Source organism: Nerophis lumbriciformis, linkage group LG11, assembly GCF_033978685.3.
Source record: "Nerophis lumbriciformis linkage group LG11, RoL_Nlum_v2.1, whole genome shotgun sequence".
NCBI classification, from domain to species: domain Eukaryota; kingdom Metazoa; phylum Chordata; class Actinopteri; order Syngnathiformes; family Syngnathidae; genus Nerophis; species Nerophis lumbriciformis.
The window spans coordinates 40760828-40778663 of NC_084558.2; the positions used below are offsets into that span (position 1 = coordinate 40760828).

General features: G+C 42.1%; 1 protein-coding gene and 1 long non-coding RNA gene across 4 annotated transcripts in view; one reads left to right on the forward strand and one right to left on the reverse strand.

Moving 5' to 3' along the window:
* Window positions 1-17836, reverse strand: part of LOC133610381 (zinc finger MIZ domain-containing protein 1-like) — a 251894-nt gene that overhangs the window by 63457 nt on the left and 170601 nt on the right. For both annotated transcript variants that reach the window (XM_061966581.2, XM_061966582.2), the window contains exon 3: window positions 12358-12477. In XM_061966581.2, coding sequence (XP_061822565.2) covers window positions 12358-12426 — 69 coding nt within the window. In that variant the 5' untranslated portion in view covers window positions 12427-12477. The remainder of the gene's footprint in view (window positions 1-12357; window positions 12478-17836) is intronic.
* The window catches only part of LOC133610389 (uncharacterized), a 72280-nt gene that overhangs the window by 38483 nt on the left and 15961 nt on the right, over window positions 1-17836 (forward strand). For both annotated transcript variants that reach the window (XR_012050716.1, XR_012050717.1), the window contains exons 7-9: window positions 3402-3469; window positions 4572-4669; window positions 4759-4942. This is a non-coding gene — a long non-coding RNA (uncharacterized lncRNA). The remainder of the gene's footprint in view (window positions 1-3401; window positions 3470-4571; window positions 4670-4758; window positions 4943-17836) is intronic.

Consider the following 17836-nt stretch of genomic DNA (forward strand, 5'->3'; position numbering starts at 1 on the left):
TCCCTCTCCCCAGCCACTTCGTCCAGCTCCTCCCGGGGGATCCCGAGGCGTTCCCAGGCCAGCCGGGAGACATAGTCTTCCCAACGTGTCCTGGGTCTTCCTCGTGGCCTCCTACCGGTCGGACATGCCCTAAACACCTCCTTAGGGAGGCGCTCGGGTGGCATCCTGACCAGATGCCCGAACCACCTCATCTGGCTCCTCTCGATGCGGAGGAGCAGCGGCTTTACTTTGAGCTCCCCCCGGATGACAGAGCTTCTCACCCTATCTCTAAGGGAGAGCCCCGCCACCCGGCGGAGGAAACTCATTTCGGCCGCTTGTACCCGTGATCTTGTCCTTTCGGTCATAACCCAAAGCTCATGACCATAGGTGAGGATGGGAACGTAGATCGACCGGTAAATTGAGAGCTTTGCCTTCCGGCTCAGCTCCTTCTTCACCACAACGGATCGATACAGCGTCCGCATTACTGAAGACGCCGCACCGATCCGCCTGTCGATCTCACGATCCACTCTTCCCTCACTCGTGAACAAGACTCCGAGGTACTTGAACTCCTCCACTTGGGGCAAGATCTCCTCCCCAACCCGGAGATGGCACTCCACCCTTTTCCGGGCGAGAACCATGGACTCGGACTTGGAGGTGCTGATTCTCATCCCAGTCGCTTCACACTCCGCTGCGAACCGATCCAGTGAGAGCTGAAGATCCTGGCCAGATGAAGCCATCAGGACCAAATCATCTGCAAAAAGCAGAGACCTAATCCTGCAGCCACCAAACCGGATCCCCTCAACGCCTTGACTGCGCCTAGAAATTCTGTCCATAAAAGTTATGAACAGAATCGGTGACAAAGGGCAGCCTTGGCGGAGTCCAACCCTCACCGGAAACGTGTCCGACTTACTGCCGGCAATGCGAACCAAGCTCTGACACTGATCATACAGGGAGCGGACCGCCACAATCAGACAGTCCGAAACCCCATACTCTCTGAGCACTCCCCACAGGACTTCCCGAGGGACACGGTCGAATGCCTTCTCCAAGTCCACAAAGCACATGTAGACTGGTTGGGCAAACTCCCATGCACCCTCAAGGACCTGCCGAGAGTATAGAGCTGGTCCACAGTTCCACGACCAGGACGAAAACCACACTGTTCCTCCTGAATCCGAGGTTCAACTATCCGGCGTAGCCTCCTCTCCAGTACACCTGAATAGACCTTACCGGGAAGGCTGAGGAGTGTGATCCCACGATAGTTAGAACACACCCTCCGGTTCCCCTTTTTAAAGAGAGGAACCACCACCCCGGTCTGCCAATCCAGAGGTACTGCCCCCGATGTCCACGCGATGCTGCAGAGTCTTGTCAACCAAGACAGCCCTACAGCATCCAGAGCCTTAAGGAACTCCGGGCGGATCTCATCCACCCCCGGGGCCTTGCCACCGAGGAGCTTTTTAACTACCTCAGCAACCTCAGCCCCAGAAATAGGAGAGCCCACCACAGATTCCTCAGGCACTGCTTCCTCATAGGAAGACGTGTTGGTGGGATTGAGGAGGTCTTCGAAGTATTCCCTCCACCGATCCACAACTTCCGCAGTCGAGGTCAGCAGAACACCATCCGCACCATACACGGTGTTGGTAGTGCACTGCTTCCCCTTCCTGAGGCGGTGGATGGTGGTCCAGAATCGCTTCGAAGCCGTCCGGAAGTCGTTTTCCATGGCTTCCCCGAACTCCTCCCATGTCCGAGTTTTTGCCTCCGCGACCGCTGAAGCCGCACACCGCTTGGCCTGTCGGTACCTGTCCGCTGCCTCAGGAGTCCCATGAGCCAAAAGAACCCGATAGGACTCCTTCTTCAGCTTGACGGCATCCCTCACCGCCGGTGTCCACCAACGGGTTCTAGGATTACCGCCACGACAGGCACCAACTACCTTGCGGCCACAGCTCCAATCAGCCGCCTCGACAATAGAGGTGCGGAACATGGTCCACTCGGACTCAATGTCCAGCACCTCCCTCGTGACATGTTCAAAGTTCTTCCGGAGGTGGGAATTGAAACTCTCTCTGACAGGAGACTCTGCCAGACGTTCCCAGCAAACCCTCACAATGCGTTTGGGCCTGCCAGGTCTGTCCGGCATCCTCCCCCACCATCGCAGCCAACTCACCACCAGGTGGTGATCGGTAGAAAGCTCCGCCCCTCTCTTCACCCGAGTGTCCAAAACATGAGGCCGCAAATCCGATGACACAACTACAAAGTCGATCATAGAACTGCGGCCTAGGGTGTCCTGGTGCCAAGTGCACATATGGACACCCTTATGCTTGAACATGGTGTTCGTTATGGACAATCCGTGACGGGCACAAAAGTCCAATAACAAAACACCACTTGGGTTCAGATCCGGGCGGCCATTCTTCCCAATCACGCCTCTCCAGGTTTCACTGTCGTTGCCAATATGAGCGTTGAAGTCCCCCAGTAGAACGAGGGAATCACCCGGGGGAGCACTCTCAAGTACTCCCTCGAGTGAATCCAAAAAGGGTGGGTACTCTGAGCTGCTGTTTGGCGCGTAAGCGCACACAACAGTCAGGACCCGTCCCCCCACCCGAAGGCGGAGGGAAGCTACCCTCTCGTCCACCGGGTTGAACTCCAACATGCAGGCTCTGAGCCGGGGGGCAACAAGAATTGCCACCCCAGCCCGTCGCCTCTCACTGCTGGCAACGCCAGAGTGGAAGAGAGTCCAGCCCCTCTCGAGAGAACTGGTTCCAGAGCCCTTGCTGTGCGTCGAGGTGAGTCCGACTATATCCAACCGGAACTTCTCTACCTCGCGCATTAGCTCAGGCTCCTTCCCCCCCAGCGAGGTGACGTTCCACGTCCCAAGAGCTAGCTTCTGTAGCCGAGGATCGGACCGCCAAGTGCCCTGCCTTCGGCTACCGCCCAGCTCACATTGCACCCGACCTCTATGGCCCCTGCTATGGGTGGTGAGCCCATTGGAGGGGGGACCCACGTTGCCTCTTCGGGCTGTGCCCGGCCGGGCCCCATGGGGACAGGCCCGGCCACCAGGCGCTCGCCATCGTGCCCCAACTCCGGGCCTGGCTCCGGAGGGGGACCCCGGTGACCCGCGTCCGGGCGAGGGAAATCTGAGTCTCGGTTCTTGCATTTCCATAGAAGTCTTCGAGCTGCTCTTTGTCTGATCCCTCACCTAGGACCTGTTTGTCTTGGGAGACCCTACCAGGGGGCATGGAAGCCCCCGGACAACATAGCTCCTAGGATCATTGGGACACGCAAACTCCTCTACCACGTTAAGGTGGCAGCTCAGAGAGGAGTCATCGCTAACCCCTTAATACAAAATCAGGGGGAAATATCGTCTTATACAGGGTCCCTGCAGGTTTCAACCTGTCAAATTTAAGTTTTTTTAAGACTTCTTTTTGTCACGACAGGGTTTTTCGCTTACTGCGGGGTCATTCTCTCAGGAAGGCAAACGGATGACTCCGGACAGGACTTGCAGGTAGGAACATGATTTAATTTTAAGAAACACTCAATGAGGTACAAAACAGAAAACAACCCGAAGGCAAGCGTGCCTATCGCACGCGGAAGCTAAAGCAAAAACTTAGGACATGAAACTATAGACATGAACCTCACAAAACTGTGGCATGAAACAAACACGAAACTGTGGCATGAAACAACTAGCATTAACTATGGCATGGAACAAACACAAAACTGTGGCATGAAACCAATAATGACGCCAGGACGACTGACTGGCAAAGGCAGGCTTAAATAGTCCTCTGATTAGAAGCAGGTGCACATCCCGAACACCAGAAGCAGGTGAAAATCATAATTAGCCATGGTAGCTAAAACAAACTCAGGTGTCAAACAGGAACTAAAAGAGTCCAAAACTAACAGAACATAACAAAAACATGATCCGGACCACGGAACATGACACTTTTAAGACCATCTTGAAAATAATTTAAGTCCATTTCACATACGTACGGACAAAAAATACGACGACAAAGTAAAATCAGAGGTCCATAATGAATGTTAAGTATATGAATTCATTCACATTGGAAAACAAAATGGTTAAACTAACTAAAAGCACCAGGACGATATCAAATAACATGATTTCAAAAAACATTTCTAAAAAATTGCCGTTTGGACTGAAGTCACACTTGAAAAGATCAGATTCCAATCGGATTGGGACCACTTCCTGCTGTGGCCTGAACCTGGTGCGAAAATATCAGATTTGAAGCACTTTGGAATGTTTAGTAAAAATCAGATTGGTGTCACTTGAGGACAAAAAAAAATCACATTTGGTGTGCCTTAGGAGCTTCACTGTTGAGGGACGTTAGCCGCTAGCGAGGATGCTACATTGCGCTGTCAAATTCACAGACAAAGCTAGAATGTATGCATTATCACGATATACTGATAGTATTAATAACACTATGGTCGACCAAATGTGTATTATTTATATTGTGTATATTGCGCAACCATATTTGACACCACAACAAATAGCAAAGGAAGCTGTCTTGAGCAAAATGTTGTAACTTTATATGACAGTACGATCATTTAGCCTGATGTAACCAACTGTTGTCTGAACAATATTTGCTCCCTAGGGGGCAGCAGATGTCAGGCTTGGAAGAGCGCCTGACGGCAAAAGATGTCTCCGTTAAGAGGAGAGCGAAGCACATCCGCAGCTGCTAAATTTAGACAGGTATGGAAGCCAGACCGCACACACGTAATCGCGGCGAGCTGCAGGTGGGCGGGTGTTTTCAGACAGACACCTTTCTTCTTCTCTACCAGGGACAATCTGCCCACCGGTGTCGCTGCCGTCGCTTGGCAGTGTCGTGCCACAGATGTCCCTCCCCCTCCCCCCCGGTCCCTGAATTTCCCGCCCAGGAGCCACCCATCAAACCTGGACACATGTCCCCTCGGCCCCTGGAGGGGTGGCTGGGTGTGCACGATCCTGCGTTTGCACCTCCATCATGTAAGTTAACAAAGAGCGTAATGGGAATACGTAGAGGCGTGCGATGAATTGGAATAGAAATGGATGGCAGCCGTGTCAAGTGGCCCCGTCTTGCCCAAACAGCCCACAGCGGGGAAAATTCAGGGCGATACGGGGAAACAAATTGTGACACAGCAGTTTTTATGATTCAATTTGAAGGTTGCACTTCAAGTAACTTGCATTTTTTCAATAATTGTTTTTATTTCTGCAAATAGTGACCTAAATTCCCCAAATATTCATAATGTGTGTCACCCAAAGGATACCTAATGTACAAAACCCAAAACCAGTGATGTTGGCACGTTGTGTAAATGGTAAATAAAAATGGAATACAATGATTTGCAAATCCTTTTCGACTTATATTCAATTGAATACACTACAAAGACAAGATATTTAATGTTTGAACGGAGAAACGTAATTTAATTTTTGCAAATAATCATTAACTTAGAATTTAATGGCAGCAACACATTGCAAACAACTTGTCACAGGGGCGATTTTACCACTGTGTTACATGGCCTTTCCTTTTAACAACACTCTGTAAACGTTTGGGAACTGAGGAGACCAATTTTTTGAAGCTTTTCAGGTGCAATTCTTTCCTATTCTTGCTTGATGTACAGCTTAAGTTGTTCAGCAGTCCGGGGTCAACATTGTGGTATTTTAGGCTTCATTATGCGCCACACATTTTCAATGGGAGACAGGTCTGGACTACAGGCAGGCCAGTCTAGTACCTGCAGTCTTTTACTATGAAGCCACGCTGTTGTAACACGTGGCTTGGCATTGTCTTGCTGAAATAAGCAGGGGCGTCCATGATAACGTTGCTCGGATGCCAACATATGTTGCTCCAAAACCTGTATGTACCTTTCGGCATTAATGGTGCCTTCAAATATGTGTACCGTAAGTTACCCATGCCTTGGGCACTAATACACCCCCATACCATCACAGATGCTGGCTTTTGAACTATAACAGTCCGGATGGTTCTTTTCCTCTTTGTTCCAGAGAACACGACGTCCACAGTTTCCAAAAACAATTTGAATTGTGGACTTGTCAGATCACAGAACACTTTTCCACTTTGCATCAGCCAATCTTAGATGAGCTCGGGCTCAGCGAAGCCGGCGGCGTTTCTGGGTGTTGTTGATAAATGGCTTTCGCTTTGCATAGTAGAGTTTTAACTTGCACTTACAGATGTAGCGACCAACTGTAGTTACTGACAGTGGTTTTCTGAAGTGTTCCTGAGCTCATATGGTGATATCGCTTTTTAATGCAGTGCCGCGCGAGGGATCGAAGGTCCGTAATATCATCGCTTACGTGCAGCGATTTCTCCAGATTCTCTGAACCTTTTGATGATATTATGGACCGTAGATTGTGAAATCCCTAAATTCCTTGCAATAGCTGGTTGAGAAATGTTGTTCTTAAACTGTTGGACAATTTGCTCACGCATTTGTTCACAAAGTGGTGACCCTCGCCCCATCCTTGTTTGTGAATGACTGAGCACTTCATGCAAGCTGCTTTTATACCCAATCATGGCACCCACCTGTTCCCAATTAGCCTGTTCACCTGTTGGATGTTCCAAATAAGTGTTTGATGAGCATTCCTCAACTTTCTCAGTCTTTTTTGACACTTGTGCCAGCTTTTTTGAAATAATGTTGCAGGCATTCCAAATGTAATGTAATTAATATTTGCAAAAAATAATGTTTTCCAGTTCGAACGTTAAGTATCTTGTCTTTGCAGTCTATTCAATTGAATATAGGTTGAAAAGGATTTGCAAATCATTGTATTCTGTTTTTATTTACGATTTACACAACGTGCCAACTTCACTGGTTTTGGGTTTTGTACATTACTAACGCCATGTTTTGTAAAATACTGTATGTCTCTCTGCTAAATGTATTGCAAGAAACTTTCCATTAAAAAAAAATAGCTGTAAAATAATAGACCAAATTATAAAATCAAATCAAAACAATGCAGATTAGAGAACATGAAAAAAGGCATTTTCATGTAATCTTTGTTGCGATGGATGTCTACCACGGCAAAGGTGGCATCTGTAAAGCTGACGTTCCAACATTGTCAAGAAAAGGTAGACAAAATTTAATGAACAAAGCAAATTCACAAATCTACAATAAAATAAACTAAAGATACCACGTATGTAATAAACGCTGTAAGACATGTTTAAAACTGTATTATTAAAATATATTTAACAAAATTAACTTAAATCTAAATATTATTTTACCTCATGTTTCAATTAAAACTAGTTATAAACTAAAGTGGATCATATGATACTAAAATTACATTAACTTAATTTCTACAATATTAATGCAATTTCATAATTAATAAAGCACATTTTATTACAATAATATTGATTGTATTTTACTTATATCATATTATTATTTAAAGAGACTAAATTTATCACTGTATATATATTTCCAAAAAATACTTATACATAATCATACAATTATAATAATATATATTGTGTAAAACAATATAGTATAATTAAATTTACTATAATATAGTAATATTTTATTCCTCCCAAAAATGTCAAGTTTTCCACAAATCGCGGAGCATTTATTTTTTTTCCCCTCGTCAAATCCTCACGAGGCCTGAGTGTATGATTTCATAATTGAAAATGACTGAGGTTATTGTTCAAAAATCAAATTATCCTAATTTTGCAAGGGGACGCTCATTTAAAAATGAGCGGCGTAATGATTTCTGATTTCGCCTTCAAGCTGGCCACTGAATGCGGCTGACACATTCCAATTTCCTCCACTTTATCATCTCGTTCTGCGGTAATTTATCATTGGAGCAACAAAATCAATTTGTTCCCCCGTCGGCTGGACTGGTGTGTGTGTGTGTGTGTGTGTGTGTGTGTGTGTGTGTGTGTGTGTGTCACCTCTCGCATGGTGCGACACAATGAGCGAGGCTTGATTTATATTCCTGCTGCCTTCAATGATGCCCCAAAAAATAAATAAAAGCAGCAGCAGACTTTCAATTAAAGCAAACAGCTGGATTGCTTCACAATATTTCCTTAATTATTTGAGCAATTGGACAATGAGGAGACGATAGCAAGTTAATTGTTCTGATCTCCCACAATGATCATCTCCAGACGGCGTGGCTGAAAGGGCCGCTCTAATTGGCAGGGCATAAATGCTATTTATTATGCGCCACTTCCAAAAACCCCTGATTGTGCGTGGCACAAAGCTGCCTCTATTAGCGGTGGCGGGGCTGCCGGGTTTGAAATGACCCCCACTCTTAACCATTTATGAGCGCCGACGCGAGGTCTCCTCGCACGCCGCGGATCTCTCTAATTGACATGTTTACCCATATGACGATAACATCGCGACGTGTTTGTTTAAATCTTTGCCTGGCGGGGTTAACACGCTTAACCTCATTTGGATTGTGTGCACTTTAGACGCTCCCCTTTTGTTGACTTCTTTCAGGCGCTAAGCCGCGCGATCAAACATTTCTTCCACGGAATGCCTTATTTAATATTTAATATCCTGCTGCAAGGACTATAGACCGTTTACGTCTCAAAAGCCTCCATCGGGAATCGGGATTTAGCACCTCTGTTTGCGCAATCTTTGTGGTACTACTCGCTAACAGCTTCCGAAACATATCTTTCTGCCGTACCCTTTAGGATGTCGCAAATAGGGTTGGGCATCGAGGGTCTTATTTTTTAATAAGTTGATTCCTATATTCAGAATTAGCAGCCACATAGGTGCTATTATATCTCTATAAACCGTGTGGAGCCGCTCCCCTACGTTGACAATCCTCAGGCATGTGAAATGTCCACATAAAACGGGGAAATCTGCGTTTTTAAACATTAAGTTTTGCATCAAAATATCACTTATGAGTTTTCACACATTAATTTTCGCCTCAAAATATGACTTCTGCATCTTAAACACTAGTTTTCGCATCACAATATCACTTTCGCGTTTTTAAACATAAATTTTTGCATCAAAATATCACTTCCGCATTTTTAAACATTAATTTTTGCGTCCAAATCTCACTTCTGGGTTTTTAAACACTAATTTTCGCGTCAAAATATCACATCCGGGTCTTTAAACACTCATTTTCGCGTCAACATATCACTACCGCGTCTTTAAACACTCGTTTTCGCATCAAAATATCACTACCGCATCTTTAAACATTCATTTTGGCGTCAAAATATCACTTCCGCATCTTCAAACATAAATTTTCGCGTCAAAATATTACTTCTGTGTGTTTTAAATATTAATTTTTGCGTCAAAATATCATTAATGTTAATGTTAAATTAGTGTTTTCAAACATTAATTTTCGTGTCAAAATATCACTTTTGTTTTTTAAACATTGATTTTCGCGTCAAAATATCACTTCTGCGTTTTTAAACATTCATTTCCGCGTCAAAATATCACTTCTGCGTCTTTAAACACTCGTTTTCGCATCAAAATATCACTTTTGCGTCTTTAAACATTTATTCGCGCGTCAAAATATTACTTCCGCCTTTTCAAACATTAATTTTTGCCTCGAAATATCACTCCCGCATCTTTTAAACACAATTTTTTGTCTCAAAATATCACTTTCACGTCTTTAAACACTCATTTTTGCGTTAAAATATCACTTTTGCATTTTTAAACATTGATTTTTGCGTCAAAATATCACTTCTGCGTTTTTAAACATTAATTTTCGCATCAAAATATCACTTTCGCATCTTTAAACACTAATTTTCGCGTCAAAATATCACTTTTGCAGTTTTAAACATTGATTTTTGCATCAAAATATCACTTCCGCATTTTTAAACATTCATTTTCGCGTCTAAATCTCACTTCTGAGTTTTTAAACACTCATTTTCGCGTCAACATATCACTACCGCGTCTTTAAACACTCGTTTTCGCATCAAAATATCACTACCGCGTCTTTAAACATTCATTTTGGCATCAAAATATCACTTCCGCATCTTCAAACATAAATTTTCGCGTCAAAATATTACTTCTGCGTTTTTTAAATATTAATTTTTGCGTCAAAATATCATTAATGTTAATGTTAAATTAGTGTTTTAAAACATTAATTTTCGCGTCAAAATATCACTTTTGAATTTTTAAACATTGATTTTTGCGTCAAAATATCACTTCTGCGTTTTTAAACATTAATTTTCGCATCAAAATATCACTTTTGCTTCTTTAAACACTTATTTTCGCGTCAATCTACTCAGTGGCCTAGTGGTTAGAGTGTCCGCCCTGAGATCGGTAGGTTGTGAGTTCAAACCCCGGTCGAGTCATACCAAAGACTATAAAAATGGGACCCATTACCTCCCTGCTTGGCACTAAGCATCAAGGGTTGGAATTGGGGGTTAAATAACCAAAATGATTCTCGGGCGCGGCCACCGCTGCTGCCCACTGCTCCTCTCACCTCCCAGGGGGCGAACAAGGGGATGGGTCAAATGCAGAGGACAAATTTCACCACACCTAGTGTGTGTGTGACAATCATTGGTACTTTAACTTAACAAAATATCACTTTTGCATTTTTAAACATTGATTTTCGCGTCAAAATATCACTTCTGCGTTTTTAAACATTAATTTCCGCGTCAAAATATCACTTCTGCGTCTTTAAACACTCGTTTTTGCATCAAAATATCACTTTTGCGTCTTTAAACATTTATTGGCGCGTCAAAATATTACTTCTGCCTTTTCAAACATTAATTTTCGCCTCGAAATATCACTTCCACATCTTTTAAACACAATTTTTTTGTCTCAAAATCTCACTTTCACATCTTTAAACACTAATTTTCGCGTCAAAATATCACTTTTGCATTTTTAAACATTGATTTTTGCGTCAAAATATCACTTCTGCGTTTCTAAACATTAATTTTCGCATCAAAATATCACTTTCGCGTCTTTAAACACTAATTTTCGCGTCAAAATATCACTTTTGCAGTTTTAAACATTGATTTTTGCGTCAAAATATCACTTTTGCGTTTTTAAACAATTATTTGCGCGTCAAAATATTACTTCCGCCTTTTTAAACATTAATTTTCGCCCCGAAATATCACTTCCGCATCTTTAAACACTATTTTTTCTCTCAAAATATCACTTCCGCATTTTTAAACATTCATTTTCGTGTCCAAATATCACTTCTGTGTTTTTAAACATTAATTTTTAACGTCAAAATATCACTTCTGCACTTTTAAACATTAATTTTTAACGTCAAAATATCACTTCTGCGTTTTTAAACATTAATTTTTAACGTCAAAATATCACTTTTGCGTCTTTAAACACTCGTTTTCGCATCAACATATCACTTTTGCGTCTTTAAACATTTATTGGCGCGTCAAAATATTACTTCCGCCTTTTCAAACATTAATTTTCGCCTCGAAATATCACTTCCGCATCTTTTAAACACAATTTTTTGTCTCAAAATATCACTTTCACGTCTTTAAACACTCATTTTCACGTCAAAATATCCATCCATCCATCCATTTTCTACCGCTTATTCCCTTTGGGGTCGCGGGGGCGCTGGAGCCTATCTCAGCTACAATCGGGCGGAAGGCGGGGTACACCCTGGACAAGTCGCCACCTCATCGCAGGCGTCAAAATATCACTTTTGCATTTTTAAACATTGATTTTTGCGTCAAAATATCACTTCTGAGTTTTTAAACATTCATTTCCGCGTCAAAATATCACTTCTGCGTCTTTAAAGACTCGTTTTCGCATCAAAATATGACTTTTGCGTCTTTAAACATTTATTGGCGCGTCAAAATATTACTTCCGCCTTTTCGAACATTAATTTTCGCCAAGAAATATCACTTCCGCATCTTTTAAACACAATTTTTTGTCTCAAAATATCACTTTCACGTCTTTAAACACTCGTTTTCGCGTCAAAATATCACTTTTGCGTTTATAAACAGTTATTTGCGCGTCAAAATATTACTTCCGCCTTTTTAAACATTAATTTTCGCCCCGAAATATCACTTCCGCATCTTTAAACACTATTTTTTCTCTCAAAATATCACTTCCGCATTTTTAAACATTCATTTTCGCGTCCAAATATCACTTCTGTGTTTTTAAACATTAATTTTTAACGTCAAAATATCACTTCTGCGTTTTTAAACATTAATTTTTAACGTCAAAATATCACTTCTGCGTTTTTTAAACATTAATTTTTAACGTCAAAATATCACTTTTGCGTCTTTAAACACTTGTTTTCGCATCAAAATATCACTTTTACTCGACATAAAGAATTTTATTCTTTGACCTGCACGCCACCTTCTGTCTCTGTACTCTGGGGTAACAGCAACAGCCGACATGCCCCACCAGGACCATTATGAAGCAAACTCCAATTCAGTATCAGTGCAGTGTCACTACAGCTGGTGAGTGTGCCATACACTCGCCAAGGAGCTATTTCACCAACAGCAGTGTTTAAAAGCTGCCTCTCACCTGTTTGATACACTGCAGCCGGTCATTGGTCTGCTGGATGTGTCTGTCCATGGACGGAATGGAGTTCATGTTGTTTGTCCCTCTTTGGCCCCTACCTGCCAGCCATTAAACTGCAGCGCTCTGCAACACAAACACAACATATGACACTTCAGTGTGTGTGTGTTGTAAACCAGAGTGTGGAGGTATTGATTTGTCAGGTGACAAACGCCACAGAGATCACCCGTCCTTAGCCCCCCTGACATCCCCTAACAAGGACTGACGCTTGCCCCCCATGCCCCCTGGAGGACACTTGGGTGAGGACGTCTTGACGGCGTCGCATCACCTCAGGGTGAAAGGGCACGCACTCTGACACACACACACACACACACACACACGCGTTATTCGGAGAACCTGACAAGTGGTCCCTCGTTTGTGTTACTTAACCATTATGCCCACGGACAGTAAACGCCAATGAATCGTCGGATAGGTCGTCTACTTGAAGAATAAAAACAAACAAACCCCGTAGCACAAATAAACTTTGTGTCCTTTAAGGAAAATAAATATTAGCTGATGCCCACTAGGGGACTTTAATTACATTTAGTATAATCCAATAGGCACCTTGCCCCATTTAAATGCTGGGTGCATCATTTATTCTAAGAAATAAATGCCAGACCTCAAATAGACAATTGCTTCTATACCTTGGCAAAAAGCAAACACACAATGGTCAATCAGACAACAGTTAGTTCACAGTTGCATCTGCCATTTTAATGAATAAATAAATGCCAGACCTCAAATAGACTATTCCTTTTATCAAATACATAGCATGTACTGTAAATACCCTCGTGATTATCTATTAGACAAAATGACCTTATTAGTGAACAAGTACACCATAGATTTTAATAAATAAATGCCACACCTCAAATATACACATCCCTTTTTACCCCAAATAGAGAACAAAATCACAGATGGTGCCACTATAGGGGTATGATTAGGCTATGTCATTGATCACCAAGTGTCTTCTATTTCAACAAATAAATGCCACACCTCAAATATACACCTCCCTTTGTCCCCAAAGAGGAAGCAATATAGCAGGTAGTGCTACCACAGGGGTACGATTATGCTACCTTGATAACATTAATACCATTAATCACCAGGTGTGTATTCTATTTTAATGAAAAAAACGCCACCCCTTAAATATACACCTCCCTTTTTCCCCAAAACAGGGAACAAATGAGCAGATGGTGCCACTACAAGGGTAGGATTAGGCTACCTTGATAACATTAATACCATTAATCACCGGTTGTGTCTTCTATTTTAATAAATAAATGCCACACCTCAAATATACACCTCCCTTTGTCCCCAAAGAGGGAGCAAAATAGCAGGTGTTGCTACTACAAGGGTATGATTATGCTACCTTAATAACATTAACACCATTATACACCGGTTGGGTCTTCTATTTTAATGAATGAATGCCACCCCTCAAATATACACCTCCCTTTTTCTCTCCAAACAGGGATCAAAATTGCAGGTGTTGCTACTACAAGGGTATGGTTATGCTACCTTAATAACATCAATACCATTAATCCCCGGTTGTGTCTTCTATTTTAATGAATGAATGCCACCCCTCATATATACACCTCCCCTTTCCCCCAAAACGGGTAACAAATGAACAGATGGTGCCGCTACAAGGGTATGATTATGCTACCTTGATAACATTAATGACAATAAATACCACCCCTCAAATATACACCTTCCCGTTTACCCTAAACTGGGAACAAAATAACAGTTGGCGCCACTACAAGGGTATTATTATGCTACATTGATAACATTCATATTATTATTCACCAGGTGTGTCTCCTATTTTAATAAATCAATGCCACCCCTCAAATATACACCTCCCTTTTTCCAACAAAAAGGGAACAAAATAACAATTGGTGCCACTACAAGGGTATTATTATGCTACATTGATAACATTAATAGTATTATTCACCAGGTGTGTCTCCTATTTTAATAAATAAATGCCACACCTCAAATATACACCCTTTTTCCAACAAAAAGTGAACAAAATAACAATTGGTGCCACTACAAGGGTATTATTATGCCACCTTGATAACATTAATAGTATTATTCACCAGGTGTGTCTCCTATTTTAATAAATAAATGCCACCCCTCAAATATACACCTCCCTTTTTCCAACAAAAAGGGAACAAAATAACAATTGGCGCCACTACAAGGGTATTATTATGCTACCTTGATAACATTCATATTATTATTCACCAGGTGTGTCTCCTATTTTAATAAATAAATGCCACCTCTCAAATATACACCTCCCTTTTTCCAACAAAAAGGGAACAAAATAACGGGTGGTGCCACTATGAGTATGATCATGCTACCTTCACAACATTAATACTTTAAATTGACATATTCCCAATAACATACAAAAAAGCTGTTACTAAGCGGCATCATTCTCCAATAATCGCCAGGTATGTCTTCTTTTTAAAGAAGACATACCTAAGCTGTAAAGCTCGGTTGGTAGTGTGGCCGTGCCAGCAACCTGAGGGTTCCAGGTTCGATCCTCGCTTCCGCCACCCTAGTCTCTGCCGTTGTGTCCTTGGGCATGACACTTTACCCACCTGCTCCCAGTGCCACCCACACTGGTTTAAATGTAACTTAGATATTGGGTTTCACTATGTAAAAGCGCTTTGAGTCACTAGAGAAAAGCGCTATATAAATATAAGAAAAAAAGAAGTAAATGCCACACCTCATATTGTTGCCTCCTTTGGGACTATACTTGTAGGTACTGTAACGTCACTCGGGGTTATACATACTATTATAATGCTATAATAGACACAAAGCTGTGCATTTTCTCATTAAAATAATTAATGCCGTACCTCAAATAGATGTTTTTTTTTTTTTTTTTTTTGCATAATTAAAAAAAATGGGTGTGGCTTTGGGGCTGTGATTACTTTTGCTACAATCTGACAGACACCACGCCCCAATTATCATCCATTTAAGTAAATAAACGCCCAACCTCAAATAAAAATAACAATCTTTACAATGAGCACTATGTTTTATTTACACTATTTTTTTTGTGTAAAATGTACTTGCTGGTATTATACAAAATCATTTGTAGGACTAGACGCCTGGGGCTTTCTGCAGTTGACACATAGCTTTTATTTGAGGAAATATTTGTAACGCCCTCTCCCCTCCGATGCTCTTCAGCAGCAGCACACTATTGATTTTGGAGCTTTTTTTTAATGTCGTTTGCTTTACAAGGGAAAATGCTTTATCATGGGGGTCAGACAAAAGCCCTACAAAGTATTACAAGCGACATTAAAAGCTAGCGAGGTAGCCTGAAGGCAGCCGGTTTAATGTTGCGTTCAACGTCAAATAAACATCACGCTAACACCCGCCATCCACCATCCCGTTAACCCCGCCCCTTTCCCTCCGCCTCCGCGCCACCTTCTCCTCCATTACCGCCACGCGGCGATGAGACCTTCTCCCCGTGCACAAAGTACCTGCAGCCTCGACCCACCCGTTAATGCTCGCTGAGGGGTCCCTAGCCGGGGTTTAACGGGCGGGGCCGCTAATCTACTCCACTAGACGGCGGCTAAAGAGCTTTTAGGAGACCTCTTGGTGGTGCTCTCTACTTGACACAAGACAAGAACACGCCAGAGCATTAGTGCTCCATGAATTACAATCTTTCTTTTATTTGTTTTTTGGGAAGTCCGAGGCTGACATTCAAATATATCCACACAGGTGATAACATTAGGTACACCTGCAGATTGTAATTAGCTGTAAATATAACAACACTGTCACAGCAGTGGGAGTTGTAGTTTTTTGTGTGTTTTACTTTTACATGTGTCTATTTTATTTTCCCATTTCATTAAGGTGCTTCACATGCTAACTTCCTTAGCATGACATCAGCTAATGTCTTATGACATTAGCTTCACACGCTAACTTCCTTAGCATGACATCAGGTAATGTCTTATGACATTAGCTTCACATGCTAACTTTCTTAGCATGACATTAGCTTCACATGCTAACTTCCTTAGCATGAGATCGGCTAATGTCTTATGACAATAGCTTCACACGCTAACTTCCTTAGCATGACATCAGCTAATGTCTTATGATATTAGCTTCACATGCTAACTTTCTTAGCATGACATTAGCTTCACGTGCTAACTTCCTTAGCATGATATTGGCTAATGTCTTATGACAATAGCTTCAGACGCTAACTTCCTTAGCATAACATCAGCTAATGTCTGATGACATTAGCTTCACATGCTAACTTCCTTAGCATTACATTAGCTTCACATGCTAACTTTCTTAGCATGACATTAGCTTCACATGCTAACTTCATTAGCATGATATCGACTAATGTCTTATGACAATAGCTTCACACGTTAACTTCCTTAGCATGACATCAGCTAATGTCTTATGACATTAGTTTCACATGCTAATAACTTCCTTAGCATGACATCAGCTAATCTCTTATGACATTAGTTTCACATGCTAACTTCCTTAGCATGACATCAGCTAATCTCTTAGGACATTAGCTTCACATGCTAACTTCCTTAGCATGACATCAGCTAATGTCTTATGACATTAGTTTCACATGCTAACTTCCTTAGCATGACATCAGCTAATCTCTTATGACACTAGCTTCACATGCTAACTTCCTTAGCATGGCATCAGGTAATGTCTTTTGACATTAGCTTCACACGCTAGCTTCCTTAGCATGACATCAGCTAATGTCGTATGACATTAGCTTCACAGGCTAACTTCCTTAGCATGACATCAGGTAGTGTCTTATGACATTAGCTTCACACGCTAACTTCCTTAGCATGACATCAGGTAATGTCTTATGACATTAACATCACATGCTAACTTTCTTAGTATGACATTAACTTCACATGCCAACTGCCTTAGCATGACATCAGCTAATGTCTTATGACATTAGCTTCACATGCTAACTTCCTTAGCATGACAATAGCTTCACACGCTAACTTCCTTAGCATGACATCAGGTAATGTCCTATGACATTAGCTTCACATGCTAACTTCCTTAGAATGACATCAGCTAATGTCTTATGACATTAGCTTCACATGCTAACTTCCTTAGCATGACAATAGCTTCACACGCTAACTTCCTTAGCATGACATCAGGTAATGTCCTATGACATTAGTTTCACATGCTAACTTCCTTAGCATGACATCAGTTTCACATGCTAACTTCCTTAGCATGACATCAGCTAATGTCTTATGACATTAGCTTCACAGGCTAACTTCCTTAGCATGACATCAGGTAATGTTTTATTATGTTAGCTTCACATGCTAACTTCCTTAGCATGACATCAGCTAATCTCTTATGACATTAGCTTCACACGCTAACTTCCTTAGCATGACATCAGCTAATCTCTTATGAAATTAGCTTCACATGCTAACTTCCTTAGCGTGACATCAGCTAATCTCTTATGACATTAGCTTCACATGCTAAC